The 16,042-nt window shown below is 36.1% G+C and overlaps 1 protein-coding gene across 2 annotated transcripts in view; it reads right to left on the bottom strand.

Moving 5' to 3' along the window:
- The window catches only part of LOC131073022 (vacuolar protein sorting-associated protein 51 homolog), a 184,207-nt gene that overhangs the window by 164,503 nt on the left and 3,662 nt on the right, over positions 1 to 16,042 (bottom strand). For both annotated transcript variants that reach the window (XM_058009362.2, XM_058009363.2), the window contains exon 2: positions 11,766 to 11,905. In XM_058009362.2, coding sequence (XP_057865345.2) covers positions 11,766 to 11,905 — 140 coding nt within the window. The remainder of the gene's footprint in view (positions 1 to 11,765; positions 11,906 to 16,042) is intronic.

Genomic DNA, 16,042 nt, shown 5'->3' with positions numbered 1-16,042 from the left:
CTTAGTTCAACATCTACAGAAGTGCAGAGGGGAGACTCTTCTCATCACAACTAGCAATTGATAGGAGAGGAAAACAACAACCAGGTAAAAAATTTAGTAACTTAGTTCAATAGTGCAAGAAAAAACCTACAAACTTGATTATTACATTTTTTTCTCAATTCTAATATTTCTAAATGTTTTTTGTAGATTTATGGTGGGAGAATTATGGTGCCGGCACGCCTAATCTTCAAAAGATAGCTATCTGTGTTTTGTCTCAGCCATGCAGTGCTTCTGGGTGTGAACAAAATTGGAGTGTATTTGAGAGCATTCACACAAAGAAGAGAAATAGATTGTCACAAAAGCGGCTCAATGATCTAGTATTTGTTCGATACAACCTTCGCCTTCGAGTTAGACAGGTGGAGGGTGTTTCACATGAGGGCATTGACTTGGATGAAATTGATCCATATGGTGATTGGACCATGAATGAACAAAATGACGGTGACGATGTCCTCCTTACCGAAGAAGAAATTGCAGAAATAGAGAGAGGAGCAGCACAAGATGCAGAAGGAGCAAGATTGGATGAAATGGAGGATGAAGATAAGGACGAAGATGAGGACGATGATGAGGACTTTGACTTTGAAGAAGAATCATCTCACCATTTAGATACTACAACACCCACTGCTACTACTTCTAGCTCAAGCCCTGAAAAATTGAGCTATATTAGGAAAAATACAAAGAGGAAGATGTAGTCTTCTCTTTGGTTTGTTCATTCACATTGTTGTTTTTCACATTTGGAGTTGGACTTGGACATATCATTATATGTAATTTTGTGAACATTTATATACTTATGCTGCCATTATACATTTTAGAGTTGAAACTTGAAACTTGAATATGCTGCAAAACTTGAATATGCTGCCATGAATGATGAAATTTCAAATATTGCGTGTTTGTAGATCATATGACATGTGTAATATTTCAATTATGGCACTTATGTTCTCTAAATGCATTGATTTCTTTATGTTTTTTTTGTAAAACTACAGTTTTTTTTTTTGCCGAGTCTTTCGCGAGTCTTTCACGAGTCCGAGTCCGAGTCCAAATTTTTGGCTTGCCGAGTCCGAGGCGAGTCCGAGGCGAGTCCGAGATTTTCAACTATGATTTACACACATAGAAGCAGCCAATTGTACCACGGTGGCACAAGATGAATGTTAACAAATCATGAAAAATAAGGCAAGTCCCATGGTAGCAATTGTGAATGTTGCCTCATCTTCCAATTCAGATCCAGAAGAACTAAAATGTCCTTTCCACTACCAAATTTGAGTTAATGGACAATCTATTGACTTCATTGTTGACAATGGTATCCAAAAGAACTTGATTTCTCTCGAAATAGTTTGAAGACTAAACCTATTGATGACACCTCACCCACAGCCATACACTGTTGGATGGTTTACCTTGAGCTTTAAGAAGCATATCACTTTTACAAAATCAAATGTGATGTCCCCATTTTAGCAGATATGGATTTTGGATGATTGGCCTATTATTCTGACTCTCGTAGGCTAATGAGTATGGATAGAGGGTCTCCTAAGGCTTGTTTCGTCTCCAGAGTTCAGTGGTTTCCAATTCTAGCTTTCGTTTGGTGTTTCCAGGGCTCCGTTTGCCACACTTACTATTTATAGTAAGTCAAAGGATGATTGAGAGGGACCCTTTCTATTTTTAGTAAGTCAATGGGTTGGACAGAGGATAAAATGGTCAACTCTCCAGTGCAAACAGAATGTAGAAATATTGATTAATCATGGAGTTATGCTTATTTGATTTTTAATAAAGTGATAACTTTATTAATAAATTTTATTATGAGGCCATTTAATGTTATATTATAAGTTATTATTATTTCATAAAGAAAGGGTCATCTTCATCATTAAAAGGGGGCCAAATGAATATTTAATATTGGGAGTCTATTTCAAGGTGTTTAAAGGGTGAATTTTTAAAAGATGCAAATGTTATAACATTTAATTGTTATTAATGTTCTTTTTGAGGAAATCGACCTCCTCTTTGAAGTTATTTATACCTTGCCTCGGGATTCGAGCTATTCATTCTTTGAGCATTTGATTTCATGAAAAATTGTTTGTGAGAAGGAAGCCAAGGATTTCGTTCTTCAAGCCATTGGAGAACGTTACACTCTTCAATGTTGCAGCCATTTGAAGTGGTGAAATATCCATTGAATTTGGCTTTCAGGAGAGCTTCATACAAAGGTTCTATTTGTGCTAAACTAGAAAAGAAATACAAAGAACGCAAGGGTTTCATGCATATCTATCCGCAGATCATAATATTTAAAAGATTAATCATTTGCATATTAAAATTTGTACGGGCAGCTACAGTACACGTAAATAGTACCAGCGCTACAGTAATTGCTACAGTACACATGAACAATGATCTGCAGTTTCGTGTCGTGGAATGGATTATATTCTGGATTTTACAAGGGTTAAGGAGTTGATTATCAGATTATGGCAAGATCTTTCATTGGAGACTATTTGATTGCTGCCATCTGGTCATTATTCCAAGTTCTTAATGTCTGCATCTGTATTTCAGTTGTAATTGCTACTAATATTTGCCATTTCATAATAATCAAGTCATAGTCGATTCTCATTGTTGAAATTAGACTTTCAGATTTAATGGAAAACTCAGAAACTGAATCTTAATTGATTTGTTGTTTAGTTTAGTGACTTTCAGAATTAGGCATAAACATAAAGATGAACAATAATGAAACACCACACGCAAATACCCTGGGAAAACCTCCTAAGAGGAAAAACCCAGCAATAAACACCCACCAGTCTGATTATGCATTCAATTACAAAAGGTAACAATGTGTACTTAGCTGCAACTCAGATCTGAGATTTGTATTCTGCACACTTGCATAAATCTGATCTGCTTCTTTATCATGAACAGGTTTGCACTAGTTTCTTACTTCCACAGGGAGTAAGTCTGCCCTTTCAAGTGAATATATTTGCTTCAAGTCTGTATCAGATCTGCACCTTGAAGAACTTGCTATCAACAGCAACAAAGTATCAGATCTGCACCTTGAAGGACTTGCTATCAACAGCAACAATATTCGCTATGATCTTGAATAGATTCGCCAAGTTCAGTAACAACTTTCACATCTTTAAAGCAGATATCCTTTTTCGCTGTTTGTATATTTATTGAATGGCAAATGACTTTGTTATATATGAGTTCTAACGTGCAAGTTTTCCTTTGGGGTCGACCCCATATTTTGGTGCCCATATTTTATATTTAACCTTCACATGTTACCTTAATTGTTCTGCCCTATTTAAGGGTCACACGCTACATGGGATAGGGTCGGCTCTATAACACTCAGATACATGAGAATAGGACCCAGCTGAGTCTCCACGTTACATCAAGAAGAAGGGCCCAGCCCTATAAGGATTTGAATCCTTATTTATTTTCCTCACTAAGTTACAATAAACTAACACTCATTGCAAGCCAAAGTTTTGGCAATCAGATTATAATCAGCTTATACATCATTGTATATGAAAGGAAATTGAGGTTACCTATGATATGTTTGTTAAAATGCCTTCTTGCTGTAAATGTTCATTTGCATGGGTGAGTTGCTTGCCAAGTGTTTGCCTTAATGTCCCTTGGCTGTACACGCATACCAGCTATCTTATTGCATTAATAGGTGGCATGGGAAGTTATCTAGTGCTGTAGCTTACCATTGTATGGTTAGTTTGCATATTAAGTGTTTGAAAAATTACCTATCAGCTGTAGATGTCAATTTCAGTCAATTATCGTTATTGCAGAAGACTAAAAGATACTTGCATTGCTTCTCCATCTAGTTCCAACCATTTGAATACTTTCATTTGAGTCTATTTTAGTTTGTGTAAACTTTATATGCCATTCAAATACAAACAAACAAGTATACAGCAGTTGTGGAGATGGATTGACAAGTGTTTGACAAAATGACTGAGTGCTGAAAGAAGAGAAATAAGTCAGATTTATTCAAAAAAACAAAAAAAAAAAATCAATCTGAAAACAAATGACAGCAAATTAGATGATTCATGACAAGTGTTTGACGATATTCCTTGAGCCTTAAATCAGCAAGTTAAGGGCAGTTTAGCAAGGAATATTACATCAAACCTTTCCAGTTCAGATCCAGAAGAAGTAAAATGTCCTTTCCACTATCAAATTTGAGTCAATGGATAATCTATTGACTTCAATGTTGACAGTGGTATCCAAAAGAACTTGATTTCTCTAGAAACAGTTTGAAGACTAAACCTATTGATGACACATAACCCACAGCCATACGTCATTGGTTGGTTTACCTTGAGTTTTAAGAAGCATGTCACTCATTTGTACCACCAAGCTTACAAAATCAAACCTTTCCAGTTCAGATCCAGAAGAAGTAAAATGTCCTTTCCACTATTAAATTTAAGTCAATGGACAATCTATTGACTTCATTGTTGACAATGGTATCTAAAAGAACTTGATTTCTCTAGAAACAGTTTGATGATACTAAACCTATTGATGACACCTCACCCACAGCCATACACCATTGGATGGTTTACCTTGAGTTTCAAGAAGCATATCACTCATTTATCCACCAAGCTTACAAATCAAACCTTTCCAAGCAACAGTCCTTTGTTATGTAGAACTATTAGAGGATGTTGAGTTATACTTGACCAACCATAACCATTCCAGCATAATGCAATCCATGAAGAAAATCCCACAAATGTTATCACAAATTTTTCCAAAGTTCCTAAAGTTGTCACTCATCACCACTAACCAATGTAAAGAGTTGATTAATTCAGGTAAGAAATATGTGCTCTCAAGGCACAACTTGATCATGAGAAACACATCCTAGTGGTTGAAGCTGATGCAACTCCCTAAGCATAATAGCAGCAATTTAACATATTGTACAAGAATATCTTTCAGTTAGCTATGGGAGTACCTAACCAATTTGCAGTGAATCATACTATTTATTTCATTACAAGATTACCAACTCCCCCTGATGCCTCATTATACTGCCATTCATTCCTAGAGATTGAATGAGATCAAGTGGCAGATCCATGAAACAATGGAAAAAGGACATATCAGACCCAGCTCCTTGCCTTGCAGATAAAATGGTGCTTGTACCAAAGAAGGAAGGTACATGGAAGTTGTGTGTCAATTATAGAGATCTGAACAAGAAAATTATGATGAACCACCACTGTCTTCCCGTGATTGAGAACCTTAAGTCAAGTTACCATTAAATTCATCATATGCAAACATGGAAAAATGTTGTTTTTTGTTGTGTAGGAAATACAGCATCTTGGATATATCATTGACACACGAGTACATGTCAATCCAGCTAATATTGGAGCCATACGAGAATGGCAAATATCAAAAACCTTTAGATCTTTTAAGCCTTTTGGATTTGGCAATTTTCTATACGAACTTTATTCCTGATGTTTCTCATATAACTTGGCCTTTGACCCAAGTTACTACAAGTGGCACCAAAGCAATTTTCAACTAGTCAACCACATAACAGTAAGCATTCCAAAAATTGAAATGCAAACTCTAATCCACACTAGACCTTGCATTACCTAATCATTAACAGCCATTTGAGATTGAGCTCATTCAATTTGGTCATCCAGCAACTTACTGCAGTAAACAATTCACTGTTGTGAGAGAAAATATCACACGTATAACCCAAAGCTTTATATTATTGGTCAAGAATGTAGGCATTGTGTTAGGTCCTAAAACCACAGGTCCAAAAGCCTAGAGCTGTTGTTACAACTTCAAGGCCAAGAGGTGTCATTAAGAAGGCCCACAACAAGAGTGGGTAAACTCTCCTACTCTTTGGGCTCAGATTAAACCCAGGAGGATGTTCTTAGAGGTCTCCTTAACAGGTTTGTAAATCAAATAACAAATGACATGACTATAATAAAAAGCAGCTATACCCAACTACACACTTGACCCCAATTTCTATCACTAGATCAAGTGTAACTAGTTGCATATGACCTCTATATAGATGATAAAACACCATGCACATGCACCTACAGATATCAGCTTCAATTTAATCCCTAAAGGTAGTTTCAGTTATCATTTTACACAATGGTAAGGTGTAGACATGCATGTTCAGATTCTCTAATGATTTCACTTTTTAAAGTTTGTTTAGAATTTATCCTTGGTTTTAACACTAAATACTGAACAGCATGCATAAATCTATTCTGCTTCCTACCACTACCAATGAATTATCTTGTTGATTTTGAAGTATATAAAGTATCAAAAGGCTTCAAGACCAGCGCCTAATTGGGTCGCAAAGTAACATTCAACCATTAAAATAGCAAACAAGAAATTACAAGAGAGGTATGATAAATAGCAACCACAACTACTTATGAATCCTTCACCAAACTTGCAAGCATTCATCTATAATAAGAAAGAGACCATTACAAATAACAAACTATAATGCATTAAAATGCTACAATATATCATACTAACAAATGTGGTGAGAGAAAAACTTTACAAGAAAGAGACCTTCACACCTCAGTACCTAAAAATTTCTCTAAAATGCCAAAAACTGGCCAAGGAGACATGAATATACATATTTGCTTCAATAGCTGCCTCTCTGCAGCTTCTAGACTATGTTGCCCTAACAATGAGTGAACTAACAAAGTTGAATCCCTTAAATACTCAGCAGTAGCACACTTGATTTGTGAATACTAGAATGACCAATCCTTTGAATGATCAAGAAACAAGAATATATAGATCGGTCATTTTTCCTGCTCAAGGAAGGCTCAAGATGATAAAATCTCTAATGGTGTATCAAAACACATCATCCTCTAGTTGCACTGTCAATCCATTGCAATTTGCATTTGAAATCATGTGAAATACACTAAGAAATGCATTGAAATCAATGTGAAAATCATGAATAAGCTCTACTCAAACCTATAAATGTCTGCTACATTAATGATGCCTCTAGATCTGGAGTGAAAATGTGGGCAAGCTAAAGAAATCTGCTATAAACAAGATCTGCACATTGCTTGAGTGTGTTAGGCTCTGAACAGTAACCACGACATTAAATAGGGCACACCCCTTATTCATTTATTTAGCTACTAAAATCCATGCCCTTTTCACTAAAATATGCTTTCTAGGCACCTGCAAAATCAAATATATTGGTTGTAGGGTCTTACCGGCCATTACTAGCATGCTGGGTATTGCAAGAGGCTAGGTAGGGTTTATTGTGGTATTGGTGCATTGGTGTTCATTTGTGCCCTTTTTGGAATTAAATTTTTCATTACATTTGCCCTTACCTACTATGTCAGAGCTTTTCACCTTTCAATAACCATGTCGTATGGTTGGCAAAATGGTAAGGTAACTATATTGCACTTTCGCAAGGTTCATGAGCCCTACGACATTTTAAACTTAGCTAGTCTCTCCTTCATCCCCATTTGTTTCATTTGTCAAGGATTTAGACCTTACCATAACTATATCAACAAGTTCAAGGAACTACAAACTTGCTGACACCCATTCACGCATTGTTTTCAAGTAAGCGGAGTTTGGCCTCCATGATACCATGCCAAAGGTTCAAGAGGTTCTTGAACCTCCTCAAGTTCCAGGACAATACTTGAAGATTTTCTTTTCTTTCACAGCACAACTTGGGAAACCTTTTGCTTTGTCGAGGTTCACGGAAAACTGATACCTTATATCTTTGGTCAAGGTGTCGAGAGTTGGAGGTGGCAAGGAACTCGTGATATGGATGTATGGGGAATGGACGAAATCTAACTGATGAAAAAATATGATGTAGACTATTGAGGATTGGAGTTCAAGGAAACCTTAGAACAGGTACTCGAGAGAGGATAAGAGTAATCAAAGAGGGAAAAGTCTAACAAGCCAATAAGTACAAGGAAAATTGGAATTCTAGAGGAAGGCATGAAGAAGTCCAACAGTCCGACCCAAAAGACTTAGAAAACTTTCTAAGGGTGGGGGATCAAGAATGCAAAGGGAACAGAATTGGTGGAGGAAGAAGTCTAATACCCCAGCAATGAAAAATAAAGCAAATGTGCAGGGATGTTGAGAATGTTGAGAAATGACATGACATAAGGGAAACCCCAAAAGCTTGCAACTCCAACAAACATTGCGAACACTTAAGAATTCAAGCACAAAGCCGTCATACTTAGGAATTTATGAATTTTGACAATTTCAAACACAGTAGGGGGCAACAAAGAACCATACCAAGGCAAAAATTACAAACTAAGACCTACATAAAGATTTCTCAAATCAGCTATATATAATGAGTCAAAAACGATCAAAACTTAAACACACAAAAAGAAGGGATTCAAGCAAAATTTGACATGGCAGGATTGAGTCCCAAAACATTGGAAACACTACATGATGGGGAAAGAGAAGAAATTCAAACAGATCACAAACATTTGCATTCTTGCTGACACAGAAGTTGCAGCATGAACAACATTATTATTGTCTTCACATCTTCAACAATTCCACTTGAACATCAGAAACATGAATGGAAGTGCCAATCTAGTAGCAATTTTATTGAGCAAACCTCTGGTCCAAGTTTTACCCTCCTTGCTCGATACATGTGAATATGAAACCACCACTAGGCTAGAGATGTTCAAGTCTGATCTAGGCATTGCAGCAGTCTCTTATGCTTTACATAGCAGTAAAACTATTGCTGACTACTATTTGCAGGAATGAACTTTTCTATCATTTGAGATACTTGCGTGAACCACACAAGGCTCGGTACAGGAAATTAATAATGGAAGGCTCACTTCAACATGGTTGCAGGTCATTTAAAGTTGCAAAGACTCTTGTTGTCTTGAAGAAATACTTCTTTTGACCACATAACAGCAATTTCAGTATCACTTGTGCCATACACAAGCCAAGAATTAACGAACACGGGTTGTATACTCCTATGGCAATACTAAAGAAGTCTTCAGAATCAGTTTGCATGGATTTCCTTTAAAGTGTACCTGATACTATGCATCATAATGAGTTGGTTTATGTAGTAACCGATAGATTCTCAAATATTGCAATTCTCAAACCTTTTAAGAAATCAATATCAGCTCTAGGAACAGTTCAATTTAACTTTCAGTATCTACAGGCTCGATTTGGATTACCAGTCATCATCACGTTTAATAGAGACACAAGATTTTTTGGTGATTTTTGGAAAGCACTTTGGACAATGATGGATGCAAAGCTGTAAAAGTCTACCACATTCCATCATCAGACTGATGAACAAACAAAAATGCAAAAAACGATGATCATGCATCACACATGGTATGAAGGTATGTATTTCATTCAAAATAGCCATAGCAGAGCCATTCTACAGTATAAATGGATTTCCAACCTTTGGCACTCATTGATGTCGATTTTCATTTGCCACCTTCTACAGTAGCAACTCCTTGAGCTCAAAGGGAAGAGGGCAAAGCTGCCAAGTTCCTTGAGCTTATTCAGCAGCAGGTGCAAATCATTGTGTAGGAGTATAATGCCAGATACAAACCTCACCATGATGAAAATGGGACTTCTCACACAATCTAGGTTGGTGATGGAGTATGGCTTCATTTGCAAAATGAAAGAGTCGTACTTGTAGGACCTTACCGTAAGATATACTCTCTTTCATATGATCTGGAATCCTGGATAATGTTTTTCCAGTTGAAATTTCCAATTTATCTTAATTTGCATCCAATATTCATTGAAGAACAACTGTGTGGTTACTTCCCATCTTTGTTGCAGGAGAACTTTACTTAGCAAAAATCAATCTTAAGAGAAAGATTCCACTGGAAACAAATTAGGTAATTCACACCAAAGCCAAACAAAACAGAAATCAAGAGATATCTCCTTATCCTATCATTGAAGCAACTCAAAAACCTAATCCAGGAAAATGGGTCAGGGAAGCTCAAATTGCAAATGCTTTTCCACATCTTATTGTACAACTGGCCATAACTGAGACTAGTGCTTCTCAAGGAAGGGGACCGATCCAGGGCAACCTGTAATTTAGATTGACTCACAATGAAATGGTGTTAATATGTCCGTTGTCACCTTCACCGTCAGCTTTAGGACCTTCCTAGAACACATGGACCCCTTCATTCATGAGAGACAACTCTAACAGTATTAACCAAATTTGGCTTAGCTGTTTTATAGCATTTATAAAAAACAGCAAAACAAAGGAAAGGAGTTGATTGAAGACAAATGATTGTGTTTCGTGTAGCTTCTAAGATGTTCCTTCATCCTCCACTCTTATATGTTAATGTACATGATAATTCTTTCATAGATAGCTCTTGAATTTTGTACAGAATGTTTGCATAATACACTCTTGCAATTTACTATTCTCACATGGTCTCTTCCCTCCCCTTATATCTCTGTTGTTGATTAAGCATTTGCAGCAATACTTACCCTCTATCATTCTCATAATTTGCTTTGATATATAACACATTTAAACCAATTTGAGTGTGTTGTCCCCTACACACACCTACGCCTCAGATAAGCCAAAATCATGAAGTGTGATGGCAAGATAGAATGAGATTATAATCATGACATACTAACCACATTGGTTTCTAGTCCTTGGTTTTTTGTTGTAATTTAAAATTTATTGTGTCAGGGTTCAATGTGTGTGAGTCAAAAAGTAGCTTCTTTATATTTTTCACTTACAAAAGTCTAATAAGTAGGCTTTCCTATTAGCTCCTCTTTGATGTGTCAATATAGTTTAAAGTTTAAACTCTTGTTCCAGTTACCAAAATGGCCTTTGTCATCCTGAGCCCTGACTACAACCCACAACCCAATCTCCAGATATAACTGTTAATTTTTGTTACTACAAATGTCACAATACTTTGGAGAATGGTGGAGAAGACTTAATATCTATACTAGACAATTGATGAAAGACAACCTGCAAAAGACAAGTAGATGAGAACAGAGTCTCTTCTTCATCTAATAGTGACTAACAGAGAGCTTGGTAACCAGGTTGTTAAAAGATCTAGTATGATTTTATAATCCACATTGTCAAAGCTTACCAAGAGTTGGACCCCATTTCCAAATCTTTACTCCAACTTCGGGGTTATTTTCTTTTGCCTGTAGTTGTGTGGACATTCAAGAGGAATCCCTTAACATTAGTCATATGGTATAGTTTTTCTAATTAGCAAAGAAATGTGTGGAAAGAGACTGTTGTTCATCTACATTCCTGCATTTGTTACACAGCTGTATGCCATCTTCAGATCTCTGTTTCAGAGGTTGTTTCTTTTCAATTTCTTTGAATTGTGCACTTTCAATTTCACGAGTTTTTTACTTACAACTACATGTGCTGGGATAGAGCCCTACTAGTAGCCTTGAATCATATCCTCCACTGAAAATTAATTTTAAATACACAATGATCTTTTTTAGGTGTGACGTTGAAATGTATGTCATCACACTATCTCCATTTATGAGTTGTTTCTTTTCAACTTTTTACTAGAGTGTACTTTCAATTTCATGACTTTCTTTACCATTGAATGTGCTAGGTTGGAGTCATACGGTATAGCAATGGCCATGAATCATTTCCTCCACTGAATATTAGCTTTAAAATTACAATGCTCTCTTTCAAGTGTGATGTTGGAATCAAGCCCCATTATTCAAGGCTCCAAGATCCTCAGAGTGCTAATTTACAAGAGAATAATAACCTAAGTTGTGTTTTTCACAGGGTCAGCCAGGACTTCACTGTCATTTTAGAGCTTAAATTGCAGCAAGCATACACATATGCTACCAAGAATATGCACCAGAGGCTACAAGTGAATAAGAAGAATCCTAACCTTCGAATTGTATCTGTTGCACTTATAAATTTGTTGTAATTTTCATATACCAACATCTGTAGATCACTGTCCAAGTTCTTAATCTCAGCTGCCATTTCAACATGCCTTTGAAGTAAGCCTTCCACATTGGTCCTGCCTACCTGCAAAATAGAAATTAGGATCAAAAGCAGCAGTACAGATAAAAGATAAGTTGAAGTTGATATGAGAAGGGGCAGGAAGACCAAAGACAAAAAAGAAAACAGAGCCACTGGTTACTTCTGCATACAGCTCTAAAACAATGCTCAAATATGACATATTGAAACCGTCTCACACATTCTAGCAGCTTATCCAAAACACAAACATCAATTGTATTTTTTTTTCCTTGATAGAAATTCAATTCTTAAATGCATTTTGGATCATCCTTTAATTTTCCATAAGAATGCAATCGTAGTTACCTGGTTCATAGGGTTCCCTAGGTTTGACAAAGTGGAAACATTGCCCATAATTTTTAATTATTTTGACAAAGTTTGAATTTGAAAGGTTTTGAAAGGTTTAGCAATGGATACTTGTTTGTTCATGAATCACTTATTTAGATATTCATTAGATTTATGATGCGAGGCTGGACATGTCCCTCCCTACGTCATTGCTTCTTTCTAAAACCTTTTTCCTATTGACTTGAAAATTTTGACTTCAGATTGAATCTCAGCCAGGTCCAGAAGAAACCATTAAAATGATAACTAAAAATGCAACAGACACTACTGGCTTTATGAGATCAAAGTGTTAGTTCTTCTTTTTACAAGGTTTCTAGAAACAGCTTTTTAGTTTTTCAATACACTTTGGTAGGTTTAGTTGGTTGTATCTAATGTTCTTGGAGTCTTACAGCTGAAAGAGAAACTGTTGTGTACCCTTCCAATTTTGTGTCCCCAATAATTATAAGGTAGTAACGTTCTAAGTCAGGAAAGGAGGATGATCTCTTAATAGTTAATATCATTGAGAAGAAATTAATGTTTTATTCTTCTTGCAATTCAAGAGATCACCCATCTTGAACAAGGTTGATTGTCAATTGAGATCTTCATTTTCCATCACATTCTTCTGTGATCTCTTGTGCTGGGTTGTGATTTTAAAGATGCATTATGGAGACCACTCGACTTTCTTTGAAAACATGTATTCAAGTAGGACTACAAAGTATAAACAGAACATGGGAAGTTTTTTTCAAATAAGCATAGATGCCTATAGAATTAACTCCATAAGCATAAAACATTACAAGGACATATGTCAATTGATATTGGAATTTTAATGATTTAAGCTAGAAGGATAAAGACGTAGTTCAAGAGAACTAGGCCATATGGATAAGTAATATTGTTATCTTAGGCCTGAACCTTGGCTACATAATGCATTATTCCCTGCTGAGATTACGTGTAACTTGAATTCCAAACCAAACATGAACTAATATTCTAAGTTTTTAGGAATGCCAAAGCTAGTATATGTTCCTGCAATGGTCTTATTGAAGCTAAACTGAGTTTTAATCGTCAAAACTATATATCAAGACAAATAATAACAGAGGCTCAAGACCAATTGATTACCAGGTCCTAACATAACAGAGAAAGATGGTTGGAGTTAAAGAAAAATGTTTCATAATCATAACCAAAGGAGATATGCACCAACAAAGAAACTGGATGAATCTCAGGGAACAAATATAACCAGAGTAAAGGACTTCTCGAGTGAAACCTAAATTCAATCTTTATGCAATCTATTGCAGCATTGTTTTCCATACAGACTACCAATGTGCTCAGCCCTTGCCATTTATGCCTGTTAATTCTAGATCACGGCCATTTTGTTGAAATAGTAGCTAGCTCGGATACCTATCTATTGTATTTTAATGTTGTCAATGACAATTAAAATACACATGTATTATCTATTATGAAAATCGAATTTTGGGCTGGACACAATCATGTAGCGTGGAGAAAATTAATTGTAACTTGTAACATGGTGACACTAAATTGTTACTTAGGGCTGGGCCCAAATACATGTAGCTTGTAATTTGGTCTGACCCTAATTGAGCGATGTAACTTGTGGTCCTATATTGAATGTAACTTGTAACTTGTGAATAGGGCAGACCCTATCTTATGTATCTTGTAATCTTAACCCTATGTTTTGGCGCCAAGTTGAAAGGACCGACCTAGAGTGAATTGGTAGGCTGAGTCACATATATATACAAAGGCTTAGTCATTGTATTAACACACACTCGGCGAATTGTCTTCAATCAGAAAATTATCTCCTTCATTCAGCAAAATTGTTTCTCTGAGACAGCAATCTTCATTCTAAAGACAGCAAACTATTCTCAAGGGTAGCGAACTTCATCTTGTGGACAGCAAGCTTCATTTGAAGGCTCCGAACTATCATTGATGACAGCGATCTTCATCCTAGAGCAGCGAACACTACCTCTGGGGCAGCAAACCTCCTTAACAGCAGATACTCTATGCTTAGAGATAAGTTTAGCATTTATCCTTAGTTGAAGGCGTTATCCTATTGTGCATAGTTTGCTGGTTCTGATTGCTTCAAGTGTTGAAGCCATATTGTAAGATACTTTTGATTATTGCATAATAAGACCTGAGATCTATAGCTGGATTTTTCACCTCCAAGAGGGAGATTTTCCCAGGGTATTTTTGGTGTTCCTTGTGCACATTGTTTTTGCTTTCTGTTATTGCTATTTTTGGTACAGGCTGATCCTAAAATTAACATGGTATCAGAGCAGGTTCCTTCTATAAAGCCTAACAACTTGAAGGTAGATCTTGTATTACTTCTTTTACAAGACTAGGGCTAGCATGAATCAGCAACAAATCTGGACAATATACCTGCTGGCAAATTGAGGGCATCAATTGGAGGATAGCAAGAACAAGATTTCAGGTGCTCTCATTCCTCTATTCTCAATTGTAGGGTCCTCTTGGTTTGGAGATTTGCATCTGATTGCCTTGTTGTTATTGGTGTCTTATCTACTGCACAAAGTTCTCTTGCTTGTTAACTACTTCATCTGAGGGTGCTTTCATATGTTGGTTTGTGCACTTGTTTTCAGATCTTAGTATTCCTTTAAGGGTTGCATAACTATCTTCCTAGGGTTTGTAACAATCACCCTAGTTCAAGCTTTGTTCTTGTGTTAAGAATTTGTTCTAATCCAGTTTGAACTATTGAAGTTAGTTATGCCCTACTCTCTATTTTTAAGTATGTTTATCTCTCAACCTACTTGATGTGGTTTGGTATGAATATGTAATGATCCGAATTAATGCATTGATCTAAATACATTATTGGCACTTAAGACTTTAGCATGTGTATTCAGATATAAATCTAGGAGTATTATGATGGATATAACAACAAGCACAAATAGAAAGATGCATAAATTTATAGGAGATTCAGAAACATGGAACCTCAATCATTGGTGTGATAGACATCCTACTTAGTATCTATGCCCAATGCTGACCTTACTATCTTCATATTATGAGCTGATCTTTTATGATACTTGTTGCATAGTTCTGATGCACTGTATCCTATCTAAGTCTTGAAATGCTCACTAGTTTTGCTGCTCTGGAATTATATACTCTTATGGTGTGTCTCTTGATTTGCGTCAAATCTTTTATGGGTTGTATCTTTTGTTCCATGAGTGTTTTATGTTTGGATAAAGTTGTCATGTAGAGTTCTGACTATGCAACTCTTGGTTCTCTTCAGCTCTTCATAATAGGCTCTCATGTTCCTTGTTATGATGTTATTATAACCTTGCTCTGCTCCTCTTGTGTAGAGGATTGCCTTTAGCTCTAATGCATTTTTTGTCATGGCTTTCATCATCCTTACATAATATTCATTGTGACACTATATCTTCAATTTAAACAAACTGCCTATTACATTCTTTGAAGTAAGTATTCTCTTGATGACGAAACCTAAGATGAATGAGGTATCTAACTTATTGAAGTTGGCTTTCGATCATACGCTTGTGCTCAACTACAATGTGTATCTTTTTGAGTGGTCAATACTCGTATCTGATTTTACGCATTGGCTGGAAAGACAATTAGGCTTACATACCTTGCTTATGGATTTTGTAAAATGTTTTCTGAAGTCATACACTTGCCTTAGTTTTCTAATATAGCTAACTCTCTGTTATTCAACTATGGAAAACAATTTTATAATGTTGTGTAGCTTTACACTATGGTTGAAGTTGATCATAGACTGGCAATATCCTTTTGAGCAATCTTGGCATATGTTGTCAATGGTGGAAGTCTAGATAAGTTACTTTACATGTTAATTCATTC

The sequence above is a fragment of the Cryptomeria japonica genome, chromosome 6 (assembly GCF_030272615.1).
Source record: "Cryptomeria japonica chromosome 6, Sugi_1.0, whole genome shotgun sequence".
NCBI lineage: Eukaryota > Viridiplantae > Streptophyta > Pinopsida > Cupressales > Cupressaceae > Cryptomeria > Cryptomeria japonica.
Note: the sequence above shows the minus strand (reverse complement) of the source record. Positions and strands in the feature narration are given on the sequence as shown.